Source organism: Arachis hypogaea, chromosome 13, assembly GCF_003086295.3.
Source record: "Arachis hypogaea cultivar Tifrunner chromosome 13, arahy.Tifrunner.gnm2.J5K5, whole genome shotgun sequence".
NCBI classification, from domain to species: Eukaryota; Viridiplantae; Streptophyta; class Magnoliopsida; order Fabales; family Fabaceae; genus Arachis; species Arachis hypogaea.
In genome coordinates, this window is record NC_092048.1 from 28,862,557 (window position 1) to 28,881,898 (window position 19,342).

The 19,342-nt window shown below is 33.0% G+C and overlaps 2 protein-coding genes across 2 annotated transcripts; one reads left to right on the forward strand and one right to left on the reverse strand.

The window, feature by feature from the left end:
• Positions 1-3,510: 3,510 nt before the first annotated feature.
• On the reverse strand, positions 3,511-7,821 carry LOC112737862 (G-type lectin S-receptor-like serine/threonine-protein kinase At4g27290). Its single transcript, XM_025787996.3, has 7 exons — positions 6,281-7,821; positions 5,156-5,257; positions 4,885-5,042; positions 4,598-4,808; positions 4,258-4,495; positions 4,030-4,180; positions 3,511-3,947 (listed from the first exon to the last, which is right to left on the reverse strand). The coding sequence occupies exons 1-7, from the start codon at positions 7,566-7,568 to the stop codon at positions 3,639-3,641; spliced, it is 2,457 nt and encodes an 818-aa protein (XP_025643781.1). The 5' UTR covers positions 7,569-7,821; the 3' UTR covers positions 3,511-3,638.
• Positions 7,822-15,090: 7,269 nt separating this feature from the next.
• LOC112737863 (bifunctional nitrilase/nitrile hydratase NIT4A) lies at positions 15,091-18,606 on the forward strand. The gene is made up of 5 exons (XM_025787997.2): positions 15,091-15,362; positions 15,624-15,803; positions 16,405-16,698; positions 17,011-17,292; positions 18,202-18,606. The coding sequence occupies exons 1-5, from the start codon at positions 15,215-15,217 to the stop codon at positions 18,354-18,356; spliced, it is 1,059 nt and encodes a 352-aa protein (XP_025643782.1). The 5' UTR covers positions 15,091-15,214; the 3' UTR covers positions 18,357-18,606.
• The last annotated feature ends 736 nt before the right edge of the window (positions 18,607-19,342 follow it).

A 19,342-nucleotide genomic window follows, 5' to 3' on the forward strand; every position in this document is an offset into this window, starting at 1 on the left:
TTCAAAGTTGAAGTTGAACTTCAACTTGGAAAGAAAATTAAAGCTGTCAAATCTGATCGTGGTGGTGAATACTACGGAAGATATGACGGTTCAGGTGAGCAACGTCCTGGGCCTTTTGCTCTTTTTCTAGAGGAGTGTGGTATTGTTCCACAATACACCATGCCAGGCAAACCTAGCATTAATGGTGTTGCAGAGCGAAGGAACCGAACTCTTAAGAACATGGTGAGAAGTATGATTAGTCATTCTTCCTTGCATGAATTACTCTGGGGAGAAGCCTTAAAGACTGCAGTGTACATCCTTAATAGGGTGTCAAGCAAAGCAGTTAACAAAACCCCATATGAAATTTGGACCGGGAAAAGGCCCAGTATAAAGTATTTGCATATTTGGGGATGTCCAGCTAAGGTGCGACTTTATAGGCCGCATGAAATAAAATTGAACCCAAGGATAATTAGTTGCTACTTTGTTGGTTACGCTGAGTGTTCACGGGGGTACAAGTTTTACAATCCTGCATCAAGGTCTATTTTGAAACGGAAAATGCGAGATTTCTTGAGAATGTTGAGTTTGGGGGGAAGAAAATATTAGGAATGTTACTTTTGATGAGGATTCTGTAACTGACAATGATCTGGTCTTTGTATCTATTATTGTTCAAGACACAGTTATAGTACAAGAGCACAATGAGAGTCCTACTGTAGATCTAGTTACAGTACAAGAGAACAATGAGAATATTATTGTTGCTCAAGATACTGCTACAGCACAGGAAAATAATGAGAATCCTCCTCAATCTCAATCCATACAGTAAGCTCAACAACTTCAAGAAGTGTCATTAAAGAGATCCAATAGAGAAAGGAGAAAATCTATCTATGGTCTCAAACAAGCTTCCCGTTAATGGTATCACAAGTTTAATTAAGTCATTACCTCATGGTTTTGAGGTAAATATTATAGATGAATGTGTATACCGCAAGTTCAGTGGGAGTAAATACTTTTTTTTTTGTCTTATATGTTTGATGACATTCTACTTGCTAGCAACGATATAGGCTTGTTGCATGAAACTAAGAAATTTCTATCGAACAAATTCGAAATGAAAGATCTTTGTGATGCCTCTTTTATATTAGGATCGAGATACTAAGAGATCGCTCTCAAGGTATTCTTAGATTATCACAAAAGAACTATATCGAAAAGATTTTAAGTAGATATGGCATGAAAAGTTGTAGACCAATGGACACACCCGTAGCTAAAGGAGACAAGTTCAGTCTCAAGCAATGCCCTAAAAATGATCTTGAGAGGACAACAATGCATGATAAACCTTATGCATTAGCACTAGGGAGCTTAATGTATGCTCAAGTCTGCACATGTCCCGATATATCATTTATATTGGGAGTGTTAAGTAGATACTTGAGCAATCCGGATATAGATCATTGGATAGCTGTTAAACGCGTAATGCGTTGTTTAAAGAGAACAAAGGATTACATGCTTATTTATCAGAGATCAGAAATTTGGAGATCATTAGGTACTCTGATTCCGATTTCATAGCATATGGTTGCGAAACTTTGTCACTAAGCTTCATATAGTAGATGACATTGAAAGGCCATTAAAGATATTCTGTGACAATAAGTCAGCAGTACTATACTCCAATAACAATAAGAGCTTGACAAAATCGAAGCATACAGACATCAAGTTCTTAGTTGTCAAGGAGAAAGTTTAAGAAAAACAGATTTCCATAGGACATATAGGAACAGAGTATATGCTAGCAGACCCATTATCAAGGGATTGATCCATAAAGTCTTTCATGAGCATACTGCTCGGATGGGTGTCAATATTTGTGATGCCTTGGTTTAGTGGGAGTTTATCTTATGCTATATGTCCTATGACAGATATTGAATTATTTTTCTGCAGAATTAAGTTGATGGTTTATTTCATATTATGTGAAATGTTCATTTTGCAATATTTGTATTGTGTTTGATCTCAATAAAGTTGGACCAGCTGGAAATAGACATGCATGAGATCACTTGGCATGTAATTTCCATATTACTCATCCAAATTTGATCTATGTCGTTGAGTATATTAGGATAGTGATTGGCGTGGTTTAGTCACGGTAATTAATGTGATAAAAGCTGCGGTAGTTCCATATCTAATGTATGAGACGGACCAGATTGTTAAAGTAATGAGAGAAATAGCATTTAGATGCGCGCATAAAGTTTATAAGGTGTGATTATGTCAAGAAAGAATATATGTATAGCCCAAGTGGGAGATTGTTAGGAAATTATTTTAATTTCTTAATTTGTTTGTGGGCAATACATATATTAATTGTAATAACAAATTATGCTATTTCAAATTAAATGACTTATATAATGATGATCTCATTTATTGTTTTAAATGCTAATTGAATAAGTCATTATTACTTTTGATTTTGAATTAAATGAGAATAAAACCGGATATTATCTTTTGTTCCTTAGATAATTATCTTTTTGGATTTTAGATATATTATCTTTTGGGTTTTAGATACTATTTTATTTGGACTTAAGGGTTTAATGGGTGCCATGCTCAAATATAAATAGACCTTCAGGGTTTCGGTCCCCAATATACCAAAACCGCCTTTATTACTCTTTCCCCATCAAAAGAGTTGCAGTTCAGCCTCCTAGGAATACAGAAGGTTTTGATTGAGGAAGATCGAAAGAACCACAAGATCCAAATTCTTCCATCAATATCTAACTTTTATGAGTAAAGGTACGCTTCCGCATTATGTTATATTTTTGGTGATTCAATATGGATGATCTGTGTTATTGAAAATTAAATTTATTCCAACAGTTTTATGATATATAATTTTACAAATATTAGATAGCACCTTAAAAAATTCAAAATAATATAAAATTAAAAGTATGCATCGGAGATGCTCTAATAGTACTGAGTACTTAGTGTATTAGATATATCTCCGAAACAGTCTGCTTCATTAGGCTAACTTTGTTCATTTTCCATTCTGTAGAAATATAGAGGTCAACATATTTCCCAAGGTTAGTTGAATGCCCCTAATTTCAGGTCCGTTATGGCCTTGTGGCTTGAACCCTAATGTTTCTTTTCTGCTTTAAGTGTTTTGTTTTTAGCAGGTTTTTCTTTAAGCTATCAAATCCTTGGATAAAGTGTTGTCATTTTACATTTTTGAATTTCCATTGTGATGCCGCATTGGAAATTTATAACTGTAGGATTATCCTCTTTTTTCTACATGATTCATGCATATTATTCCTGGCTGAGTCGCTTTATGCATCTTTAAGGATAAACAAAATTCATATCCTTATAATTTAGATAGAGCTTGATTCAAAATTTGAGTTATTTAGGTAGGTTGAGTTATCCAGTTTTAAAACATGCTCAATAAGCTTCAAACGGATGATGGGGTATCCAAAATTGAAAGTTTTAAGTATTGTCTTCATTGAAAACAAACGTGTGTTGATAGTGGAAGAGTTGAACAACGGCTAATATAGCATCAACTCAAATACACTAAACTAAGCAATGAAGCAATTCAGTGCAAAAACTATGCAGAGTGATTCATAAAAATGCCTGTCAAAAGTGATTTTAACATGGAAAGAATATGAGATCATGTATGATGCATGATTACAGGTATCTTGCTATTTTCTTGCCTTCATATTCTATCTTGCCTCTAATATTGTGATGGAAGTTTCATTGGGCGAGAGCAGTGTGCATTTTGTCAATAAAGCATCTCCTTCACTTGTAACATCTCCTTCAGAATAAAAACCAGGAATCCTTGGCTTTGGCAATAATTTCTCACCATTTAACATTAGAACCACAGATGATATATCTGGCCTATCTTGAGGTTTTTGTTGCACACATAACAGGGCCACGTGTATGCATCGAATCACTTCAAAAGGCGTGCATCCTTCGCGTAACACTTCATCCAACAGTTCCAACTGTCTTCCTTCTGTCCATAATTTCCATGCCTATAATTGTAGTAATCCCTTAATGAGTTTGAAGCAATTCAGATTTCACTAACTGACTATGAAGCGAAGCCACTATACTTACATGTCCGAGAAGATTATGACAGTGCTCGGGATCTGAAAATTCTCTATTCTTCTGTTCACTTATTATCTCTAGAACTATCACACCAAAACTAAAGACATCTGATTTCATTGAGAAATGTCCACGCACAGCATATTCAGGAGACATGTAACCACTAAAAGCAAAATATTCTCAAGGTTAATAACAAAAGATAATACAATCCCATAAACCTTGGAAAGAAAGTTAACTTACTATGTCCCGGCCACCTTGTTTGTGTTTGCCCCCACTTGATCTCCTAGGATAGTACGAGCCAATCCAAAGTCCGATATTTTTGGTTCCATATTTGCATCTAATAAGATATTGCTAGTTTTTAGATCTCTATGAATAATCCTCAGCCTAGAGTCTTGATGAAGATAAAGAAGTCCTCGTGCAATGCCACCAATAATGTTGAAACGTGTAAGCCAATCTAGCAACTTCCTTTTATTTTCATCTGCCCAAATTATATGTGTGTTTTGTTTAGTACTACTATGAAGGCTATGGATAACAAAGAAAAAGATTTTCAGATATGCTTCATTTTAAAGAAATTTCATACCAAAAATAAAGTGATCCAAGCTTTTGTTAGGCATGTATTCATAGATCAACATTACTTTTTCTTCTTGAATGCAACAACCAAGAAGCTTCACGAGGTTTCGGTGTTGAAGTTTGGCAATCAATAGAATTTCATTTCTGAATTCCTCCATCCCTTGTACAGACCTTTCTGAAAGCATTTTAACAGCTAACTCTTGCCCATTTGTTAGTGTGCCCTGGAATTCATGTTATGCTTTTCTCAGAAAAATATCAAAAGCTAAGTAAAAGTTTTGATCAAACATTTTATATTACCTTATACACTGGTCCAAAGCCTCCTTCTCCTAGCTTGTTACTGCTTGAGAAGTTGTCAGTGGCTTTGGCTAAGACAGACAGATCAAAATTTGGTAGACCAATGTCTTCCTTCCTCAGTATATTTTCATAATGCTTCCTGTAAATTATTCTTAACAACCCTGGGTGAACGAATGATAAAAGTTGATAAGAATTATGAACCTGATGAATTCATTCTTAATACATATTTTTCTGGGTGACTAACTACTGCCAAAATAAAATTTAGTCAAATTACCTTGTCTTCTGTGTATCATTATGCTGACACAAGTTATGAATCCAAATAAAATCACACCAACTATGATTTCTACCAACTTCTTCATTTTACTTAGACCATTATCTGCAAGATTTGATAGAAGCAAAGCATAGTTACTCACCACACTATACATGAGTTCAGTCGAAACTATAATCAGTGACCAATTTCTCTAGACTGAGGGAGTATGTAGACGAAGTAATGCATTTAGAATAGCATAGCGTGTACCGGAGGAAACTACAAAACATACACTTAAAAGATTTAAGAACTATAAACATAACTCAAAAGATTAAAACACTAACAAATAGTATTAGTTTGATGAAAAAGACAACCAACATTACTCTTTTTATCCCATAAGAGATAAATGACTTGTGTATCTGATCTAATTTATTGTGAAATCGTTTGGACTTTATTTATTAAAAAGTACAGATAAAAAAGTAATGCAAAATTTGATCTTTAGACCTATTTTCCATTTTTTCTAGTTTTCGACTATTTGGATAGAAATAAAATGGCAGAAAATATTTACTTGTAAAATTACTAATTTTAATGATAGAATAATTTTATTTTTCTAAGTATACTTACAAAAGAAAATTGCATTGAAATTTGATTTTAGGAACCTTTTGAGTTTTGAGAGTATATCTTTCATATTTGATCATTTTTGTCAAATATTTTTTTAGATTTTTTTCCCATTATATCTTTTATTTTTTTTCTTTTCGTAATTTTCAAGTAGTGTATTTTCTGCTGTTTATTCTTGGTACTAGTAGAGAAAAACCAAAATGAAATCAGGAAACTAAAAGTATATTAAGTTAACTGGCATGAAAAAATAATATTTTCTACTTAACCGTAAGAAAATCTTGTACCTCTACATACCAAGGAACTATAGCTCAAATGACATAGTCTTTTCATCCTTACCTAGAGGTTCGAATTCGAGTCTCACTCTTAACTTTCGAAAAAAAAAAAATTCTTGTACCTCTACATATTAGTTTCAATGGCTAGATATACTAAAATATTCAGAACTAACCTTGGAAATTTTCCAAGCCTTTTTTTATCTTCAACTAGAATAATAACAATTATAGACAAATATAACTAAGAAAATAGTTTAAAGATTACCGAGTTGAGAAGCAGGGACCTTGATGTAAAGGTCTTGTCCCCATTGAGAAAACGTCCTCGTGTCAACCAGAGCTCCAAACCAGAGTAGACAACCGGTTCCTCCTCTGCGAATGTCTAAATTGGCATACGCCGTACAAGAACAGTTTTCCAGACACTTCTTCCGACATTCATCAAGGTTCATGGCCTTGCTAAACCACGACGAAGACGTGTCTGGCACTTTCATGTTTGTGTACTTAAAGAAGCCATGTGTGTTATTATCACAATCCAATTCAGTCCTTGAAACACAACCATTAGACCAATATGACATATTCCACTGTTCTGGAAACTTGGGAACAAATCCTTTAAGACATTCACATGTAGGAGAATTACCATTCATATTGCACACAGAATAAACACCACACAAGGCATAATTTTCGCATTCATCTTCCTCCCCGGTGGAGATGACTTTTCGGCTATTCGATTGACTCGTCCAAGCAGAAAGCTCTCCATGGCCCGAAGATGTAACTTTATAAATCCAGGTAACTGATCTATCGACGGTTTTAAATACTAGATACACTTCTTTATCATTCATGATGAACTCTACTCTAATATTTTGTTTCAGTTGCTGAGATGAATATCCACTAAAACTTTCTCCATTCCATGACCCTATTCTAAACCTTTTTTCAGAACCTTTATACTTAAAAAGTTGTGGATATCCCGTACAGTCAATCTTTAATGAATATTCTCCCTTGCTTGGATCATCCTTACTTCTCCAAGAAGAAAGAAATATTTCTTGACCTGTCATTAAGTTCCATCCAAGCTTCATGCCCTGCATGGTAAGCGTATCGCCAGGGTAGTTGAAACTCTGCCAGAGAAACTGATTGTTGTTTGAATCTTTAACTCCATTCTTCACCACAAGATTCCCTGTCTCCAGAAGCTGTGCTGTTGGATTAATAACAGCTTCGCTTGGCACATTAGAAGACCAAACAGGGCTGCTGCTGTTTGTGCCGTTGATGAGAATCAGAAGGATCACAAGAACTCCTTCATTGTTGATGGTCAAGATTCCTGAATTGTTCTTGATTGGTGATTCGCGGTTGGCCACCCACACAACTGCTTTTGGGAACACATTCCTGTACCATATACCAAGATATCGATTTGTAGAAGTTCCAGGGCTGAAGAAACCAAGCTCAAATGTTCCATCACGGGAAAGCAAAGTCTCGCCGTCACGGACAAAGTGACGCGGCGTCAATATATGTTGTGAAGTGGAGAGTTTAACAAAAGAGATAACAAAGAGCCAAACAAACAGCATTCTGTATTTCTGTGAGTTTCCCTCTACTTCTCAAATAAACTACAATTTTTTTCTAGAAGTAGCTTGGACCTTCTTAATTGCATAAGCAATATGATATGCTTACTATTCTTTCCCACTGTTGAGAACAGCTGTGCGAGACGATTATGCTGCAGTAGTAGCAGAAGAAGAAGGATGTTTGAAAGAATAAGAACAGTGAGAGAACAAAAAAAAGAAAAAGAAAAGATGTGTCCGAAAGATATAGGTTGATTGAGGTAATAAAATCGTATACGTTGATTTATTTATTGGTAGTCATTTGTGGTAAGCAAAAGACTTTTGAAGGCAAGGACCATTGTAGCAAAGAAAGAGGGTGCTTAATTATTGAAGCGGATGACACCAAAAACATTGACCAATCTACCAAAATAAAACATTGGAATTTTAATATTATCGAAATATAATTTTTGCAGTTTGAATATGAAAATGTAATTTTTTAAAAATTTATGTAAACCGTTGATGGAGATCCACAATTTCTAAATACATATAATTCGTAGATGGGGTTCCACGGTTTACGTTCAAAATTTATTTACATAAAAAATCGTAGTAGGGGTTCCACGATTTTTGTTGATAGCGTTCAGCCGTTTATATTCTACTATAAATACGCGGAAGGAGTGCAGCAGATTATTCATTTCGAGACACTTCCAAGTCGTTAGAAAGAGAAACTGACGTTCTAGAGAGAGGAGAAGGAGGAAAAGTGTAGTGATTCGAATTTTTCTTAGGCCAGGATCATGGCAGATGAACGCAGTCTTTACAGTCTCAACGGCGTTGCGCACATAGCCGGCAGCATCAACGAAGAGGTAAGCCAGCTATCTTTTATTTATTGTATTTCATATAACAGAGAAATGTAGCATTTGGTATTTTGTTGTTAGAACGCATAATTTAGGATTAGGATTTTGAAGTTAGGAGATAGGTTCAAATGTTTAAGTAGAATGATGTTCCTCTTATATTTGAGACATAAGGTTCAAATTGTAGTGTTGTTATTTAAGCATTCATATTTGGAAACTAAACTTTGAAATTTGAACTTTTAAACAATTAAGTTTAAATTCAAGTATTATAGTCTTGATTGTTAAGATTTTGAAACCTTAAAGAGTAACTTTTGTAAGTTGAACCTACTGGTTATATTTGCATTCTTAAATTTAAAAATTATAAGTTTTGGTATTTTAGCTTTCTTAAACCTAAAATTTAGATTATATAATGTTACATTTAGTATTTGCTTATGTTGAATTAAAGATTTGAGTCTCATATTACAGCCTTATTAATTTGAACTTAGAATGGTTGTTAGTGATGCAATCTCACTTGGTTTTGGTTATTTCTCTCACATGTTACAGCCTAGTAGGTGCATCACTAGTGTCCGGAGGCAACAGAACATGCCTCTGCATGACAGGATCATACCCTATCTAGAGAGGGCAGGTCTGTATCACCTGCGAGGCTCAATACGAGGTGGTTCTGGTTAGATGAGCCCCTCGTCAGTGCATTCATTGAGAGGTGGCGTCCTGAGACACACACCTTCACATGCCATTCGGAGAGTGCACCATCACGTTGCAAGATATCGCATACCAGCTAGGGTTGCCTGTGGATGGTTTACCTGTATCCGGGTGCCTTACAGATTTCGAGAAGCTGATGGAGGATGGCAGACCCGCTTGGGAGTGGTTTGAGGAACTCTTTGGCGAGCTTCCCCCGCCGAATAAGGTGACGCAGTTTACGGTCCACTTCACCTGGTTCCAACGTGGCAACTCGGCATATGACTCCTCCCAATCCCCGTATATCTGTGTAACTGCCTTCTGTTTTGCCATCCACACCTTCCTATAACTAGGCCTGAATCCATAGGTTGCCTCCGTAGCTTCTTGCAACACCTTTATCATAACTGCTGCATCCACCCTAACCAATGGAAAGATTCTCGCACAAATGACATGGTGATCAAGCTGTCGGTGGTCGCTCGAAATCGAAGTAGCCAAGCAAGTGTGAGGTTCGTTGTACCATCTAACCTCCCAATTATCCTTACGCTGCCGAAGTGTGATGCGAATCAACCACGTGCAGCCATTCCCAAACTCCTTGCATCTCCCATGAAACTTCAGATGATCTGACTCCATCACCCGATACTGAACTCCACGACGGATGCTATAATCCTTAACACTCAACACAGCTTCCTCCTTAGTCTGGAAAGATTGGCCAATCTGAAAATCTCCAGAAGGATTTCCCTTGTGTAACCCCTGGCTTCCTGAGGTGGGATCTATGTTCGGCTGCTGTCCGATTGCTTCCAAGTTCAAGGTCGAGAAATGTGGCGGTTGTTGGCCTGAACCAGAACTGGATGGCCCCCGACGTGTTGTGGTGTGCTGGGAGTATCCTCCTTACTGTCTCCCAATATGTGATCTGGCTCATCGTCTGGATCATCCTCTCACATCGCATTCTCAACATGATCCGGCTCATCCTCACCAAAAAGTGCAGGAATCAAACCAGGTGACCTGGCTGCCGCTGGTGGAACAGATGGAGGTTCTGCCAAAGGACCACCAGCTGCAACTACAAGAATCGAAGTTGATGCACCCCCACTGTCATCGACTGAGGATTCGGCGCTGATGCACCAGAACTGTAAAAACAATCTTCCAACTAGGCATACAGCTTGTGTATTCTCACCTCCGAAAAACTGCGCCGACAAGGAAACAAAACATGCATGTCTTCGTCCGACCCTATCACAAATGTTTCATACTGCACCCTAGTTGAAACAACGGCAATCGAAATTTTGTAAAACACCTTCTTCACCCACTTGGACCCACACAACCCTGCCTTTTGCAATATGCTCGTCTTTAGTTCTGACAAAGTATTTGTCGAATGGATAAAAACACTTACCGGTTCTTTGTCAGTGAACTTAACCCCGTGCCTTTTTCAATTTCTTTTGAAACAAATGAAACTCGACACATGAGAGTGGAGCATAAAACAGACAGATACAAAAGCAAATCTAAACACAAGGTTAACAATCCTATGTCATCTCCGGCATTGCCATCAACGACTAGGACCAAAAAACTCTCCTCACTCGTTTGTGAAGATGTGAAAATGACTCTCTACATCACACTACTTCCCCTTGATGGGTATTTATAGGCGAAATAGGTCGAAGGCATAAACCGCTGAACTGCCGCGGTTTATGTCTAATTGCACACTCCACAGAAACCGCGGGACCCCTACCGCGGTTTCTGGCCAAAATTGTTTTAATGTAAACCACTGAAGGGGTGTAGCAGTTTACGTATAATTGGAATCCGTGGGACTCCTTTCACAGTTTACATAGATTTTTAGAAAGTTGTATTTTGGTATCCATTTTGCAAAAGTTGTATTCGGTAATATTGAAACTCAAATGTTTTATTTTGGTAAATTGCCCAAAAACATTAAAGATGGAATCCCCCAACCAAGCATCTATTTATATTGAGTCCTGCTAGGGAGTCAATGGTTTATTTGTACAATGTGTCCCCATATCCCCATAATATTCAGAATAAACATCTGAGCACTAGGGATAATAAATATCTCATGTCATAAAACCATTCCTCCCAATAACTTAAGCTAATTTTGAGATTCACCAAGAATCAAACTCTTGACTTTTTGGATCTAGAGTTCTAATACCATGTCATGATACCACTCATCCCAAAAGCTTACACTGATGGAAAGAGATAACACTAATGTTTATATCTCTAATAATTTTTAAACCTCCATTGTACGCATTGTATAAATATTCTATTGGCTCCCCATATTTTCCCATTTATATTAAATGGCTAAAAAGTTATTAAAATTTATTATTTTAATTACTAATTATTAAAAGTATGGATTAAAATATGTTATTAGATTATTGAATTAAAAAAAATATATTAATGACAAAAAAATAAATTTTAATAATTTTTTTATATTTTTATAATATCATATTATATAAAAATACTTTTAGTTATTATAGGATGAGGGATATTGTTTTTTCTAATTGTGTCACGTAAATAATTTTAATCGGTATCAATAATTATACTCAGAAAGAAAGAAAGAAAAGATATGTTCATACTCTTATTTTTTATGTTTTAATATATAAAATAGTAATTCAATCGGTTTAATCGTGATCCAATTAAAATAATCGAATTATAATAAATAATATAAAAATTATAAACAAACATACAAAAATATATAAATTAAAAATATATCATCGTCTAATTTAAAAATTTATAATCTCATTTAACTTTAACACAAAAATTAAATAGCAAGAGAAATATTCAAATTCTAAATATAAAAAAGATAACATTACGATTTGTCAAATATTCGAATAGATTAGTAATAAAAAAATATAATACTACAACAACAATAACAACAATTTAACTTTAAATAATAATAAATAGAATTAATATTCAGTTTGGATAAACAGTTTAATTAAGTTTTTTTTGAAAAAATATTTTAAATAATAAATGACTATATTAAAAGTAGCTTTTAAATAAGTTATTTTGTGTTTGAGTTTTTAGTTCTAAAAGTATTTATTTTATAAAAATGTGATAAAAAGTAGTAGTATTATAAAAAAAAATCTTTTTTTTAATTTCTCTATAAGCTTCTAAATAGCTTCTTAGAGCACCTCCAATGGTGAGTTCCTCTTTGACTTTTTTCTGATATATAGGAACTCTAACCATTGGAGGAGAGAAGGAGTGAGTTCCCGCACAAGGATCAAGGTAAGGGAGTCCCTCTAAGCAGGGACTCAAATTAACCAATAATAACTTATCATTTGCCAAGTTATTATAAAAAAATAATAATATAAAATCTGAAATAATTAAATAATTAAATTAATAATAATTATAATAAAAATTATATTAAATAATTATATTTTTATTTAATTAATAATTTATATTAATTATTTAAATAATAATTAATTAAATAATTAATTAGATTAAATAATTAAGTTTTTATTTAATTAATAATTTATATTAATTATTTATATTATAATTAATATTGAATATTATTTATATTATTATATTAAATTATAATTAATTAAATTTACTTACATTAAAAAATAAATTTAATTTTTATACCTTATAAAATAATTTTTAGTTGAGTTGGTTATTTTTATTTTTAAAATTTAAAATGCTAATGATATTATTAAAATTAGCAGTTGTAAACACAAAACTATAAATTAGTATAATCTCGAATTATATATTGTGTATTATTATTATATATGAATTTATTTAATATTAATATCTTTTAATAATGAATTATTTTTAAATTTATAAATTTAAATAATATTATTAAAAAAAATTAATTATATTAATTTTAAGTATTTTAATTAATTAATTAAGTGGGACCACAATAGAGACTAAAGTTAGTTCCTCCTAATGGAGAAGAGAGAGATGCTTTGAGTTCCTATTTATTGTTTATGACGCAAAAGCTGATGTGGAGTTACTTTTTATGACAGGTGGGCCATAAATAGGAACTGTGATGAGTTCCCTACTGGAGATGGTCTTAGAAAACTGCAATTTGGTTTTGAAAATTGCACCAGATATTAATACTACTATTTTTCATAAGTCAAAACCTCAAAAAAGTTATTTTTGAAGCTTCCCAAATGAGCCTTAAATACTTTCTTTATTCCTAATATCTTGGGTCAAAATTAAAATTGTCCCCGATTTTTTTTTATTAATATCATCTTAATGTTAGAAGGAATTTTTTTAAAATAAATAAAAAATCTTTTATTTACGAAAATATGCAATTTGTAGGATTTTTTTACCGATTTATACTCTATTACTTATCTCATTTACACTGTAAACAAAATAACATTGTGTATATCTCGTTTATAGTGTAAACAAGATACGATACCTCAATCTTGGGTCAAAACTCCGCTAGAGATTGTGCTTAAGCTTTCTCTATAGCATCAAAATCACAATATTTTAACATTCACATATCCTAAACGCGAAATGAAGAGAGATTTTAAAAATGGCTCAAGGTTCTTAAGAATACTTATCTTAAAAGACATTATATAATCAAAGAGCACGACGAGGTGGTCACATGGCTACAAACGAAACTTCGATCGAAGCTATAATTTCAAAGTTATGTGAATTTAAAGATCGGAGTGAATAGTAACTTAGGGCATGTTCTTCACTCTCTCTTCTCTCTATCCGTTGCGCTCTCTCTCTTTTTGGGGGTGGAGTGTCTGAAATGTTTGCTAAGTGAAGGGTTTTGTGTCTTAGGTTTGGATTTTGGGTTCAATATGGACTCGTTTTGTGAATTTTGGTCCGTTGGTTATATTTTAGGTCAAAATTTTTAAAATAAGTGTTTGAATTTCTATTTTAAATATTTTTCTAGTCATTTTTACCGTTTTAATTTTCTCGCACGTCATAACAAACAGACTTAAGCCGGTACAATTAATTTTAATGTCAATACGCATTTTTCTGCAATTTTTCATATTTAACTGGATTTTACACATGAAGTTCAAAATACCACTAAATATAATTGAAGATTTCATATTCAATATCTAACTTGATTTTTCTCAAACAATTTATTAGTAAAAGCCAAACTTATAATTTGAGAAGAGACTTCTATAGTTAATAAGTACTGCTATGAAGCACTTGTGCTTGAACGATGTCATGTTTTTTTTAGATATAACAAAGGTTTTTCTTTTAAAAAAATTAAAGTAGTTGTACTTAGTAAAAACTTTAGGCAAATTCTTTCATGAGAATTAAGACAAGATATGATATATTTAATTGTGTATTTATCTTATCTTTAACAATTTTATTAGGTATTTAAATAATAAAAAAATATAAAACTATTTCTAGATACAAATACAACTGCTTTAACTCAAGAGGAGACAAATAAATTAGAAAATTTCAACAACAATAATGTAACATTGATCATATTACTTTGATTCCAAGAATGAATATAATACTAACAAGTAAAACAATTCCAAATAGCTTTCAACAAAGATAATTCTACACGATAATATTTTTTTGCCTTTATAATAAAAAATGTTTAAGGACAAAATTTATCTCATGTTAAATTATACAAACTCAAATAAATTTTAACATAAAAATAAGAGAATTTAAAAATTTTACTTATGAATCATGAAAAACTATCTATAAATTCAACAACAATACTTTTTAAAGAGAAGTCTCTAAAAAAATAAAATCTCAATATAAATAATTTAATTTAATCACAAACTATATATTATTATCCATGAATAATTATTTTATTTTAAAAATAAATAAAATTATTATTCATTGTTTTTAATATTTATAATATTAAAAATATTTAAATTTTAAATTTAATTAACATTGTAAAATTTTTATAGCAATAATTATTATATTTAATTTTATTTAAAAAATTAAAATACTTTACACTTTTTGTATATTATTATTTCAGGTAAGATACGGGTACATATACTAATATAGGGTCAAAAAAAATAAGTAATAGAAATGTAAATTTTTTGAAAAATATATCCGTAAAAGTTCACTGTAATTAATTAATTTTTCTTGTCACCAAAAAAAAAAATTAATTTTTCTTAAGAAAAAAAAAAAACGCGACTTTTATTTATGCAAAGAAATGGATACTGAAAGGATCAATAACCTGTGACAGAAACAGTGCAGAGAAGTGGAAGGTGGAGAAATAGAAGAAACACAGACATGGCACTTGTAACAACGTCATCTTCAGGAGTTAACGATGGTCCTCTCTTTGCAGAGGTTGACATGGGTTCCGATTTCAACGCCCCCACTGTCCGAGCCACTGTTGTCCAAGCCTCCACCATTTTCTACGACACTCCCGCCACCTTAGGTCCTATCTCATTGAAGCTTTTAATTTTTGTATTTTCTCGATTACCCCCTTTATCCTTTTTCGTTAAATTTATCTTCTTTCTATGCTCTTATGTATGAATTACCATCTTCTGTGTTTCAAATTGGTACAAGTGAAGGTCATGTTTGAAAGGTTGTTTATTTGACTGTTCAGTGTTGAGTACCCTTTCTATTGGTTCTTTTGTATGATAGAGTTAACTGTTGTTTTCTTAGGTGAACTGATTGAAATGTTTCTTTTGTTCAGATAAGGCTGAGAGGTTGCTTGCTGAAGCTGCTGGATATGGATCACAACTTGTTGTGTTTCCAGAAGCGTTTGTTGGTGGATACCCACGTGGTTCGAACTTTGGTGTTTCGATTGGGAACCGAACGCCAAAGGGTAGAGAGGATTTCCGCAAGTATCACTCTGCAGCCATTGATGTTCCTGGTAAGAACTATGATCAGTTACTTTCTCATTCAGAACAATTACTTTTTAGTTTGGACCTGGTGCCACTGGATTTTTGTTTGAATAGAAAAACTTGCCTCAGGAAAAAGGGAGAATTTGCATATGTTTGGTTCATTGGATGTTGGATTTTGCAGCATCTTGTTTGATTTAAATTATAGCACGTTTCTATAATCAATTTTAGTCTTCCAGAGTCAATTCCGTATCAGTATAAGTGATCTACTTGTCTGACATAATCACTTTTAGGGGAATTATCAAATGTAAATCATTTTACATTAGAATCAATTTTTACAAAAGCAAAATCAAATACTCATAATTGTATATAGGTTTTCTTTTACTCTAATTGTTGAGCAACTATCAACTTACTATTTTAATTTTATAACAAGGAAACAAATTAATATGCTGATACTGCTATATGCAGGCCAGTGATTCTGACTGTCTCTTTGGTATCAAAGATGAAAATTAAAAGGATGAGATTTCCTTAGAAATGTTCATTTGAAAACTTTTCTCCCAATTTCCTCGTTGAACCAAATTACTGTAGGCATACACTTCTCATTTTTCACTAACATGTCTTATGTTTCTGTAGGTCCTGAAGTGGATAGATTGGCAGCAATGGCAGGAAAGTACAAAGTGTATTTAGTGATGGGTGTGATTGAGAGGGATGGCTACACGCTTTATTGTACCGTTCTCTTCTTTGATTCTCATGGTCGTTACCTAGGAAAGCATAGGAAAGTCATGCCAACAGCACTAGAGAGGATTATATGGGGATTTGGCGATGGATCAACTATTCCGGTCTTTGAAACTCCCATTGGGAAAATTGGTGCTGCCATTTGTTGGGAAAACAGGATGCCATTGTTAAGGACAGCTATGTATGCGAAAGGTTAGAATTTCTATATTCAATTTTCATCTTAAAGTCTTAAAAATACTCCTAAAGCTAAGCAAAACAAGTTTAATATTTGATAGTTTTAACAAACATATCACAGTGCAATACATTATTTTCTAATGAATATCTAGACATTATAAAGTTTATAATTTTCAATGGACTGTGGTGGCTGCGGCTGCAGCTCTTTCTAGCCCCGCTTTGCGTCCGTACCTCCGAGTATTTAGAATAAGAAGCACCTATGCTAATACCGTGGCAATTGCATTCCAGCATTTTGTTTGCTTAGCTAATCTGTGGAGCTTTGTTTCATAGGTGTGGAAATATATTGTGCACCTACAGCTGATGCCAGGGATGTGTGGCAAGCTTCAATGACCCATATTGCTCTTGAAGGTGGATGTTTTGTTTTGTCAGCAAACCAGTTCTGTAGAAGAAAGGATTACCCACCCGCTCCTGAGTATGAATTTTGCGGCACGGAAGAAGAACTAACCCCAGATGCTGTTGTATGTGCTGGGGGCACTGTCATTATATCACCCTCAGGGGCTGTTCTCGCTGGTCCAAATTATGACGGGGAGGCACTCATCTCAGCAGATCTTGGTATGTTATACTTTTGTTACAATGCTAATTTAACTAGAGTGATTCCCAGTCTTAGAGCTAAAAAAAGAAGAAAAACTATAAAACAGGGAGAATAAAGTAGTTTTTCAAGATTTGAAAGTGACAACTTCATCTTTCACCATTATCTCATCGAACATGTTAGTTCCTCACCATTTAAAAGGTGGACGTATTAGTCACTAGGATTATATTATAAACTAAATCTACTAGTCTAGTGGTAGTTTAGTGGCAGATGTAAGTCCCCATTAAGATCATTATTACTATGTTCTATGGTGTAAGCAAAGTTTGTTGTAATCGAGGTTAAAAATGAAGGAATCAAATCTTTTGTCCCAATACCTTGGTGCTAATGCTAAGCCATAAAGAGGTCTGGTTTAAAAAAAAAAAGGAAAAAAAAATAACCTTGATTTGAAGATTAAATTAGAGATGTGTGGTATTCAGTTTAAGGGTAAGGTATGTTAGATTAGTAATATTAAACTGAACTACTTAACCTAGGTTATTTTCGCCTTAGGCCTTTGTACTATTTATTACCTATAACTCTAATGTACTCAAATCTAATTTTTTAGGAGTTTTTTTTTTTTTTTTTATTTGTCCTCTTTCATCTAAGCCTCTTAGTGTTAGATACATCTGAAAAAAAATAGATTAAAAAAACCTATGAAAATTTATGGTGCAAAACAAATAAAAGAGGAAATAGTGACATAGCTCAAGGTTGATGAGGGCTGAGTATTGTTTTGTAACTGTCCACTTTTGAAATATAAGATTTGTAGTGTCAAAGACCCCACGCCCTTAAAATATTCTGTTATGGATAACCTTCCTTGGCATACCAATGTTTGGATGTTCTTGTGTTTGGACTTTGATTTTAAGAAAATGATTGTTGAAAATGGTTGCACATAACAGATCTTGGAGAGATAGCAAGGTCCAAGTTTGATTTTGATGTGGTTGGACACTATGCAAGGCCTGAAGTGCTTAGCTTGGTTGTCAAGGATCATCCAACAATCCCAGTTACTTTCACATCGACAACAGAAACCGAAGAAAACACCAAGATCAAGTAATTTCATTCTCAAAGTCACTAGGATGGATCTAGTGATGAGGGATTGATGTAGTATTCATGTAGTTAATATGTTCAATTTCATTGCTGTGGTGTAACCAAAAAAAAGGAAAACAAAAGAGATAATTTCATTTTCTTCGTTTCATGATCAGCAACAGTAACTACTTTCTGAACCTTTTACTTATGGACTTGTCTTTGCAGTTGTAACCATTTCTTTCATGGTTGTATATGAAGAGTTGTATCTTTGATTTCAACATACTTGGCCTTTTTTCCAAAACAATTAAATGCATGCATTCTGGTCTGATATACAAGCTGTTTTGGAATGGATAAGATAAATGAGATGAAATTGAATTTGAATTCAGAATGGAATTGAATTGAATTCAAATTAATTCAGATTAGAATTCTTATGTTTGGAATAAATCAATAAATTTCTAGAATTGAATTGGACTATATTGTTTGGAATGTCTTTTAAATGATAGAGATCTTTATACTAACAATTTTATCCCTCATTATTGTGGAGTCAAAATTTAATAAACATCTTTTAGAATAAAATATGTTAAAGTGAAAAAGAAGGGAATGCTTTTACTTTGTAAATGCGAAATATATATCAATAAGTCTTACAATCATATTATTTATATATTAAAAGACCGTCACACACTCACACTGTATATTATGTAAACAAGTTTGATTATTCATCTATTGCATATTTGCTTATTCTAGTGGTTGATTATTTAGTTGAAAAAATTTGTGAATCAATATATATAAATATATACAAATCAGAAAGTCCTAGAACCAGCCGATCCTAGCAATTTTAGTCAATAATTGGCTAATACAAATACCAAATTATCTTTAATATATAAATTTTATTAATTCATGTTTATAAATTCTGATAAATGTGAGTGTGTTGACTTATATATAAAAGTTCTGATAAATATAAGTGTAAATTATATATTTTATATATGTAAATTTTTATAAATAAATACAAACTAT

Coding starts and splice junctions, on each gene's coding strand:
- LOC112737862 (XM_025787996.3), bottom strand. CDS start 7,568: ATGCTGTTTGTTTGGCTCTTTGTTATCTCTTTTGTTAAACTCTCCACT. Junction 5,258..6,280: donor GGTCCCTGCTTCTCAACTCG/GTAATCTTTAAA, acceptor CAAATCTTGCAG/ATAATGGTCTAAGTAAAATG. Junction 4,809..4,884: donor GCTTTGGACCAGTGTATAAG/GTAATATAAAAT, acceptor CATGAATTCCAG/GGCACACTAACAAATGGGCA.
- LOC112737863 (XM_025787997.2), top strand. CDS start 15,215: ATGGCACTTGTAACAACGTCATCTTCAGGAGTTAACGATGGTCCTCTC. Junction 15,363..15,623: donor CGACACTCCCGCCACCTTAG/GTCCTATCTCAT, acceptor TCTTTTGTTCAG/ATAAGGCTGAGAGGTTGCTT. Junction 15,804..16,404: donor TGCAGCCATTGATGTTCCTG/GTAAGAACTATG, acceptor ATGTTTCTGTAG/GTCCTGAAGTGGATAGATTG.